This window comes from Oryctolagus cuniculus, chromosome 15, assembly GCF_051225735.1.
Source record: "Oryctolagus cuniculus isolate XC-2025 breed Fujian yellow rabbit chromosome 15, ASM5122573v1, whole genome shotgun sequence".
NCBI classification, from domain to species: Eukaryota; Metazoa; Chordata; class Mammalia; order Lagomorpha; family Leporidae; genus Oryctolagus; species Oryctolagus cuniculus.
This window is the reverse complement of record NC_142881.1, coordinates 89,517,573-89,527,841: the sequence shown is the minus strand read 5'-3', so window position 1 is coordinate 89,527,841 and position 10,269 is coordinate 89,517,573. Positions and strand designations below refer to the sequence as shown.

General features: G+C 50.0%; 1 protein-coding gene across 3 annotated transcripts in view; it reads left to right on the top strand.

The window, feature by feature from the left end:
* The window catches only part of CSGALNACT2 (chondroitin sulfate N-acetylgalactosaminyltransferase 2), a 49,438-nt gene that overhangs the window by 36,633 nt on the left and 2,536 nt on the right, over positions 1-10,269 (top strand). For all 3 annotated transcript variants that reach the window (XM_002722500.5, XM_089313703.1, XM_070058380.2), the window contains one exon: positions 5,146-5,227. In XM_002722500.5, coding sequence (XP_002722546.1) covers positions 5,146-5,227 — 82 coding nt within the window. The remainder of the gene's footprint in view (positions 1-5,145; positions 5,228-10,269) is intronic.

Below are 10,269 nucleotides of genomic sequence, written 5' to 3'. Positions count from 1 at the left end.
AGAGTGAAGTAGGTGGTTTTGGTGCTGCATTTGGCCAGAAAGGCCTTCCTGGGGTGGGGCTGCTGGAGGAGCCGTGCAGGCGGCAGGAAGGCATCAGCTGGCAGTGGCTAGGGGAAGGCGGCCGCAGGCAGAGGAACAGTCCTCGGCTTGTGAGGCACTGGGGCACAGGGGCACAGTGGGTGGGTGTTGCACACAGAGCTGAGTCCCGTCATGGCAGGAGGGGCTTGAATGCTGCACTTGGTGTGGAGACTTCTTCCCAGAGAAGGGCGGACTGTGTGCGGCCACGGCAGGAGGCGGTCCACGTAGACAGGAGGTGGCCAGGGTGGTAATTAGGAGGAAGGCTGAACACGGTTCGGAGATGGAGCTCACAGAGCTTGCTGGCAAACCAAGTACAGGGGTGAGGAAAGGGGAGGGGCTGAGAGAGGGGAGATTCGGACCACAGCTGGAGCCAGGGTATCAGGCGTCCAAGGGGAGGGGCCCAGGGCTGGACTTGCAGGCTCTGTGTGGATAAGCTCAAGACGTGCTTAGGAGGACAGGCTAGGCAACACAAGAAAATACCAGTGATTGGGACCACCGGTGACTCGAGTTTCCTTCCACTCTTCTCGGTGAAAAGTGTTACTTTAAGAATCAGACAAAACCGCCGGTGCAGCGGCTCAATAGGCTAATCCTCCACCTGTGGTGCCGGCACACCGGGTTCTAGTCCCGGTCGGGGCGCCAGATTCTGTCCCAGTTGCCCCTCTTCCAGGCCAGCTCTCTGCTGTGGCCCAGGAGTGCAGTGGAGGATGGCCCAAGCGCTTGGGCCCTGCACCCCATGGGAGACCAGGAGAAGCACCTGGCTCCTGCCTTCGGATCAGCGCGGTGCGCCAGCCGCAACGCACTGGCCACGGCGACCATTGGAGGGTGAACCAACGGCAAAAGGAAGACCTTTCTCTCTGTCTCTCTCTCTCACTGTCCACTCTGCCTGTCAAAAAAATAAATAAAAATAAAAAATAAAAAGTAAAACCCTGGATCTGGAACTCAATCCGGATCTCGCCACGGGTGTCAGAGACTCGGGAGCCATCGTCGCCTGCTTCTCAGGGTGAGCGTCAGTAAGGACGGGACTCCAGTGGCTCCGGGACTTGAACCCAGGCAGCTTGGTAAGGGATTCCAGCGCTGCACCAAATGCTCACCAAGCAAATGTGTATTGAAAGCTCCTGTGTGCTTAGTATTAGCCGAGGCTGGAAGCCGTAGCAGTGATCAGCATCCGCAGGAGTCCTGGGGTTTACATCCTAGAAAGGAAAGGAATGCCCCCACAGGAAACAACGAGAAAAGAAAGTGCGCACTCCGTCCTAGCTGAGCCCAGCCCTCAGGGCCCCGGGGTCACTCCTTGCTTCCCAGTGGATCCTGCCTCTGTGCCAGTGCCTCCCAGCTTTCCCCACTGCTCTCAAAACTCGTCCCCTGCAGAACTTCGTGTTCCTGCCATCCACGGGAATGTCTCTTGGCTGCCCCACAGACCGCTCAGGCGCTCTGCAGCCCACATCCAGCTCCCTGGTGCTGCTGTTCAAGCTGACCCTCCCCCGGCTGTGGAACACCATCTCAGGCCCGCGGTCAGGACTGCGGCTGGCGCCATCCTCCTCGCCCCCCACCCTACCCCACCAGTCCGTCGCTCGCCGACTTCTGTCAGTCCCGTGTCCTGAATCGTTTGCACGTCCATTCACTTTTTCGTACATACTACAGCCGTCCACACCTCCAGCTCCCCATCCCTTGCTATGAGATGCTGCCTCTTACCTGGACTCCTCACCTGCCGTCTGGCCGCCTCTGATCCATTCTTGCTACTCCAGCCAGAGTGATCCTCTGAAAACACCACATTACTCCTGCTGCGGCTCTTTGCAGGCTTCTCATTGCCGTCAGGATGAAGCACCGGCCACGAGACCGGGCACCCAGTGTTGTCTACAGCACAGCCCAGTAGCCCCTTCTAGGCCGCTTCTCCACCTCATGTGGCCCATGAGTTAACGGTGGTTATAGTGTTAATGGTTAAAAAAAATTCATCATTTCATGGCACATGGAAATTAGAGGAAGTTCAAATTTCAGTGTCCATGAAGACAGTGTACTGGGACACAGCTTGCTCCTGTGGGTTAGTTACTGTCAGTGACAGCTTTCCCTCTGCAGTGGCAGAGGTGGGGAGCTGTGACAGGGACTGTGTCCTGCTGGCCTTTTACAAGACAGGCTTGCCGAGCCCTGGCCTGCACCGGGGGGCACCTCACCCTCTCTGACTCTGAGTCACCACCCTTCAAGCCTCGGCCCAAACTTCCGGTTTGCCGGAACTCTTCCCCAAGCACATCTTTTCACTTGGCCCACTCCTCATCTGTCAGCTTCAACTCCAGCTTGGTGTCTTCAAGGGAGCTATCTCAGAACAGCAGTCTAGGTGAGGCGTCTGTCCTCTCTCTCTCACATCCGTATCCTCACCCTTCTCCCTGCCCAACTCAGACTCCGTGGCCAGGCTGTTCCACAGTCCCATTGGCGCGTGCCTACCTGCTCTGTTCTGTGCACCTCCCAGCGTTCTCTCATGGAACTTCAACCTGGTTCAGGGTGACTGTTACTGAAGGCCAGAGCAGTGGCCCACACACAGCCCTGCTCCATACATGGCATGGCTTTGCCTCTGTGACCCCGGGCCTGCGGGTCCGGGGCTGCCCTAGTGTCCTGCACGCCCTTTCTGCACCCTGCAGCCCCTCGCTGCCCCCCGCCACATGCCTTGCTTGCTCGTTCACTGGGAAAGGAGAAGCAGCGGCAAGTTCTCTTTCTGCTGCTCTCCTGAGCTCCGCCAGCCTTGCTGCCCAGCCTCTCCCGCCCCCACGTAGAGCTGCCTGAAGGCACGGCAGCCTTTGGCAGGGAACTGGAGCGCGTCCCTTGCAGCTTCACCCTCCTGCCGCCTGTCCTCATTTTGCCTCGCATCATCCCCCTAAGCACACAGAAATGCCGTAATCCCGTAGCTTATCTTTAGGAAGTACGAGCAGCCCTGTCTTAACCCCAGGCCTCACACTGTCAGTCTCCTGTTTGTCAGACACTCCAGGCATGCCCCTCCTCGGGGTCACTGCACACGCTGCCCTCGTGACCGGGAGTGATCGGCTTCCCAGAGAGTGCACTGCTCGCTCCCTCATGGACACTCCAGGCATGCCCCTCCTCGGGGTCACTGCACACGCTGCCCTCGTGACCGGGAGTGATCGGCTTCCCAGAGAGTGCACTGCTCGCTCCCTCGTGTCGTCCAGGCCCCTTCACACCCCAGGGCAGCTCTGCGCTGTTCTGCCCAGGTTAGATCGTCCCCTGTGTGTGCTCTCTGTGCTGTGACTTTCTTCCCAGTATGTGTCACCCCCTAGTAAGTAGGTTTACTTATCTGCTATTTTCTCACCAAAGGGAAGGCTCTGTGGGCCAAGGCCTTTGTCACCTGTGTGCACTGCTGGATTCCAGTTACTGGAGCCGTACCTAGCAGATTAAACGTGTTGAAAGTATGAATCAGGCTTCAGCTTCTAAGCAGAAGTGATTCTGAGGGCATCAAAGCCCTGATTTTTAATTTCTTTCTCTACTTGGACTCAGGTGACAGCTTTATTTTATTTTAAAAAATGCTTATTTGTTTTCATCTACTTTAAAAGCCAGGTAGAAAGGGAGAGAGAGAAATCTTCCATCCACTGACTGACTCCCCAGAGACCCACAATATCAGGGCTGGGTCAGACCAAAGGCAGGGGCCCAGAAGTGCATCCGGGTCTTGTCTGAGTGGCTGGGGACCAGGCACCTGAGCCATCATCTGCTGTCTCTCAGGATGCGTTAGCAGGAAGCCGGATTGGAAGCAGAGCAGCCAGGACTCAGACTGGCCCTGCGGTGTAGGATGTGGGCTTCCCGGGCAGCGGCTTACCCCACAAAGCCTGCACACCCGCCCCTACAGCTTCCCTTTAAAGCTGGTTTCCCTCGCGGTAGAAAAGGGCTGCAGGAGTTCCAAGTGTCGCGTCTACGTCCTGCACCAGGGGTCAGCCAACTGCTCTGTGTAAAACCAGATAAGAAATGTGTGAGGCTGTGCAAGCCGTACAGGCCTGCTGCACCCGGACTGGACTGCTGTAGCATCACAGCTCTCAGAGCACAACTTACAAACAAGTGAGTGTGCTGTGATTTAGTAAGATTACTTAGAAAAGCCAACAGCAGAGCACATTAGTCCTAGGCTGTAGTTTGCTGGGCCCTGCTCTCAGCCATCCAAAAAGAACAAGTGTATTTTCTTTAAAAGATTTATTTATTTATTTGAAAGTCAGAGTTACACAGAGAGAGGAGAGGCAGAGAAAGAGAGAGAGAGGTCTTCCATCTGCTGGTTCACTCCCCAATTGGCTGCAACAGCTGGAGCTGCGCCGATCCAAAGCCAGGAGCCAGGAGCTTCTTCCGGGTCTCCCATGTGGGTGCAGAGACCCAAGGACTTGGGCCATCTGCTGCTGCTTTCCCCAGCCACAGCAGAGAGCTGGGTTGGAAGTGGAGCAGCTGGGACTGGAACCGGCACTGCTTTACCCACTACACCACAGCGCCGGCCCCGCAAGTGTCTTTTCTAGCAGCTGTCTCAGAAAACCAGGGGACTTTGTTTTCCAAAGTTTCCAACAACCTTCTCCTTTTACTTGTTGGCCTGAATTTTATTGGATCCTGATAGTGAACCAGTTCCTATGTAGTGGGGAGAAGTGGTCTCACTGGTAGAGTAGTCTTGGCTACTATGAGGCTACAGTGCTTCCTGTAGCTCCTGGGCTGCGTGGGGCCAGGGAGTACCAAAGCAGCACTGCCCACCAGGCGAGATGGGGGACGGATGCTGAGCGTGCACTCAGGTAAGAGTCGATGCGTGTGACAGGTGTTTTGTGTGACTGCTGCCCTCTCAGAAAGTAAACCCCTTGAAGGTGGGCCCCACGCTGACCACTAGCAACCTCAGCTTGCCCCTTGTACAGGGCTTGAATTCAGTTAGATTGGAAGTGGCAAAAAGTTGGTGCGAATCACTATAATTTTTTATTTTGAGGTTTTATATATAATATAAATGCATGTGATCCCACTTGAATGACAGGAAAAAATATTTTGGAAAATATTTTTGTTCCTTTATTGTTTAAAACTTCAATTCTTAAGGGAATAAACTGATTTTTTTTTTAACTTAAGGTTCATAAAAAGGATTCTGGCTTTTGGCGAGATTTTGGTTTTGGAATGACTTGTCAATATCGGTCGGATTTCCTGACCATTGGTAAGTATATCTGACATTTAAAGATAGGACTTTGTATTTACTCTAGCTCTCACAGCATTTTCTTTTTTATATAAAGGTTTTATTTAATAAATATAAATTTCATAGGTACAACTGTTGGATTATAGCGGTTCTTACCCCCATACCTGTCCTCCCACCCCGACTCTTGTCCCACCTCCTACTCCCTCTCCCATTCTTCATTAAGATTCATTTTTAATTAGCTTTATATACAGAAGCTCAACTCTATACTAAGTAAAGATTTCAACAGTGGGTGCACCACACAGACACACAAAGTATAAGGTACTGTTTGAGTACTAGTTTTACCGTTAATTCTCATAGCACAACTCATTAAGGACAGAAGATAAAAGCATAATTTTTACCGGTTCCTCATCTTTTTGACTCTTTTCCCGCGTTTGCAGCAGTTGTTAGAAGCACTGTCACTAAAGATCTCTCTTCTGTTCTCATGAGTTGTTTCTCTCAGATTTAGTCTAAGGGGCTTCTTGTCTTTTCTTTTTAGAGATGGAGCATCCTCAATTTTCGTTGCGTTACTATGCGAAATCCCAGTTTTTAAGACAAATGGAAAAAAGCGCTCTTTCTAGCTCTGATGGAACTGTTGGAGGTGGGGGCTGGGAGTCATTGGCTTCATTGTCCGTTGCTCTAGGCCCAAAGGTGACCCGTCGTCCAGTCTGATCCTCTTCCCCACACCAGCTTCAGTCCTCCCCAGCAATACATCGAGCGTCAGAGAATGGTTCAATAAAGCAGCTGAAGCCTGATCCTGTGTCTCCCGGCTGCCTCTCCGCAGCATAGTAGAAGTCACAGGATACATTTACGTGCCTCCTAGACCCATAGCACATTCATTATTGTACTCAGTCACTCGTTCTAGAAATCTCTGTCTTTTTACCGTTGTAACACACAAATATTGGAAAATCAGGAAATAACAGTTAAAAGATTATTAAATGAAACTAATGCCCTTTTCCCAGATTTCTTGCTTAATAAAATCAGCATTCATTGTTCCTCAAAAAATACATTTTATACATTTTTCAATGCTTATAGTGCCTTATTTTTATATAACAACTTGATTGAGGTGTAATTCACATATTATTAAATTTACCACTTTGAAATGTACAGATACTGAGTTGTCCAGCTTTCACCACAATCAAACTTAGAATGTTGTCATCACCCCAACAGTCACTCTCCATGTCCCGCCACCCCCCTTCCTCATCTCCTAATCTGCTTCTTGCCCCTTCTGGGCATTTAATATAAATGATATTATACAATCTGTGGTCATTTAGAACTGGCTTCTTTCACTTGACATAATGTTTTCAAGAATTGTCCATGTAGTGTAAGGCACTTAATTATTTTTTACAGCTGAACACTGTCATTGTATGGTTATACCATATTTTGTTTATCTGTCCATTGATATGCGTTTATGTTGGTTCTACTTTTTGGCTCTTATAAATGCTCCTGTTATGAATATTTGTGTATACGTTTTTCTGTGAATATAGCTTTTGTATTCTCTTGGCTATATCCCCAAGTGTAGAATCCCTGGGCCACATGTTAAGATTGTTTAACCTTTCGTAGAATTCTAGTGTTTTCCTGAGTGCCTGTATCATACTCTCTTCCCATTGTCAGTGTATGAGAGAGCTGATTCCTCCACGTCCTCATTAGTACATATTATTTTCTGTCATTATAGTGGAGGTGATATGGGATGTCGCTGTGGTTTGATTTTCATTTTTCTGATGCCTAGTAATATTGAGCATCTTTTCATGTAATTATTGACCATCTCTTTAGTGAAATGTCTACTCAGATCCTTTGGCCACTTTTAATTGAGTTACTGGAGTTTGTTGGGCTTCTTGGAATATGTACATTGATATTTTTCATCATATTAGGGAAGTTTCAGTAATTATTTCTAGGAATATTCTTCTGGTCCTTATTTTCTCTTTCTTATAGTCATTATATGTTGATGGATACATACAAGCATGATTTATTTTAATTTTTGAGCATATTCAGAATGGCTGCTTTGGAATCTTTGTTAAAAAAAAAAAAAACATTGAAGCCCTGTCAGGCATTTTGTGTTGCCTGCTTTCTGTCTTTTTTCTGATCACATCTTCCTGTTTCTTTGCCTGTGTCATAATTTCTTTTGAAAACTTGACATTTTCGGTAATAAATTGTGACAGTTCTGGATACTTAGTTTCCCGTACCTCTAGAGATTTCATTTTTGTTTCTTCTTGCTTGTTGGTTTTCTGACGTGGCTACTATTTTAATGAATGTTTTACCCCTCATCCCTACTAAGGAGTGCATCAAAAGCGTTCTTTTTAGCTTCAGTATTTCTTCCCTCTAGCATTTATTTTTTACTTCTGATAGTACGCGTTTCTCTGCTTACATCACCCGTCTTGACTGCTGTCTGCTTATCTGTTACCTTAGCGTGTCAGTCACAGCTGTAGATTCCTAGCCTGGTAACTGCAGCCTACCTACCAAACCTGAATCTGGACCAAGTGTGTGTTCTGTCTCTGCACACGGGTTGTTTGTTTGTTTGTTTGTTTGTTTTGGCATGTTAGTATGCCTTGTAATCTTTTCGTTGAAGCTGGACTTGATTTGCTGGGCAGAAGGAGCAGCAGTAGTACCCACGGGGGGTGTGGTGGTGAGGTGGGGAGTGAGCCTGTGCCCCTGGACTGTGAACCTAACGCGGCTTCTCTGTTCTCCCCTCTCCTCCGAGACAGAGGCTACTGATGAAACCCCTGCAGGTTAGGCCCTGACCCTCCATAGATTACTCTGATATTTTTCAAAATGGTTGTCCATCCGGTTCTCTGCCTTCCCCCCGCCCCTGAAGCATTTTAGAGGATTTGTCTCTGATACTCAGCATGAGAACCCAGTAGAGCTCCTGTAGGTAAAACTCGCAAAAGAGTGGGGTCCTGATGCTGCCCCCTCCGTTATTTAGCTCTCTTATCTGTACTTGAGCCTCCAGCGCTTCCTCAGTTACAGCCCAGGCTTTCCTACCGGAGTGTGGCTCCCGGCCAGTCTGCTCCGGGAGGTCCTTACTGTTCTTGTTTTCTTGCCTGTCTGGCTCTCCAGGTTTGGGGTAGGGGTTTGCCCTGTGACCTCACTTCACTGAGTGAGAGGATTTGTTGATTTTTCAGTGTGTTCAGCTCTTGGTTTGTTGGGCTGGAGACTGAAAGCCCAGAGCCCTTGCTGAAGTGTCAGCGCAGCGTGCCTGGTGTTTGAAGAGCTTTCTTGTATCTACAGGGGAGAGAAACTGAGAGTGTACCAGGGCGTCTGGTCCAGCTGTGACCGCTCAAACAGGGGAGAGAAACTGAGAGTATACCAGGGCATCTGGTCCAGCTGTGACCGCTCAAACAGGGGAGAGAAACTGAGAGTGTACCAGGGCGTCTGGTCCAGCTGTGACCGCTCAGAATCACACTGCCCAGAGGCTTCAGGATCACCGTCTACCTTGTGCATGTGGAATTAAATGGGTAGAATTGTTTCACAGATACAAGCTGGAAACCTAGCTTTTAATTAAAGAATCATCTTCTTTTGTCTGTTTTTAAAAGAATCTGTTTTCTAGCTCTTCTAAAAAATTATAAATGGTTTGTGTTTTCCATGCCTCTTTAAAAAAAAAGAGAGATATATTTATTCACATGAACGGCAGAGTTACAAAGAGAGGGATGACACTTCCATCCACTGATTCCTTCCCCAGATGGCTGCAACAGCCAGGCTGGGCCAGGCCAAAGTCAGGAGCCTGGAACCTCCGTCCGGGTCTCCCATGTGAGTGGCAGACGCCCACGCGCTTGGGCCATCTTTCTGCCATCGTCTTCCTAGAGATGGCTGAGGTAGAGGTTCCTGTCTTCAGGAGCTCTAGAAAGAGTGCAGGCATGAGACAGAGAGCAGAGGTAAGCAAGGTAGCAAGGTGTAATGGGGTAGGGCGCCCGTCAGGGAGGGAATCTGACGGGGTAAGCAAGGTTACGTGGTTTTTGGAGAGGATACACCTGGCGGGCTGGGTGGGCATCTCAGCAAAGAGCCGAGGGGCTGAGCTGGGAGAAGCACACTGATGGAGCCGGCGGGCATCTCTGGAGAGACGGCACGCAGCCTGTGTGCAGACGGGCTGGAAGGGAATGGGGTCCAGTTCTTGCCTGCAGTTCTCCTTCCTGCCGCCCTCTTCTCCTGGACATAAGGGTCTGCTGGGTGTGCAGGGGTGAAAGTCCTCCCAGGGTCTTATTACCCACTGTTGTCAGACTGGGTAGCCCACTTGGCCTGAGGGGAGGCTAGGGCCACCTGTAAAGTTACCGGGGCTATGGGCAGGACTCTGTAGTGTGAAACACAGGGCTGCTTCTCAGGCGTGCTCCGCAGGCTGCTGGAGGCGGCGTCATGCCTCTCCACGGGTGCTTTGTCTTCCTTAGGCCCCTCTCTCACACACGTAGGCTCGTTTCTAACTTCCTGCTGACATGACCAGGTGCACTAGCAGGGGGCTGGATCAGAAGTGGAGCAGTGGGGACTTGAACTGGCACTCACAGCGGATGCCGGCATCCCAGGCAGCAGCGTTTGCTACAGTGCTGGCCCCTCGGTGCTCCTTTAGGTCGTTGTTCACCTTGAGCGCAGTTTGAAAGTCATCTGTTTTATCTCCCATGTCATGCGTCACCCCACTGTAGTTGGCCTCTTGCCCCATCTCTCCATCAGAGTCGTTCTAGGTAGGATTACAAGTAACGTTTTTGCTGCCAGGCCGTTGGTTCTTTCTAAGTTCTTAGTAGCACACACGACAACTACAAGACACTCCACTCTCTGCACTTGGTGATGGTACCTTCTCCAGAATTTTCTTCTGTGTCTGGGGTCACTTGTCAGTCTTTTACTGACTTACCTTTCTCTGCCTCTGTTTAACCTCTAGAAATGGGCATTTCTTATTGTGCAGACCCAGGCTTTGTTTTCCTTCAATTAAAAAAATTATATATTTGAAAGGCAGAGTAACACAAAGAGATCTTCCATCAGTTAGTCAGCTCCCCAAATAGCTACTGCAGCTGGCTGGGCCAGGCTGAAGCCAGGGGCCCAAGCACTTG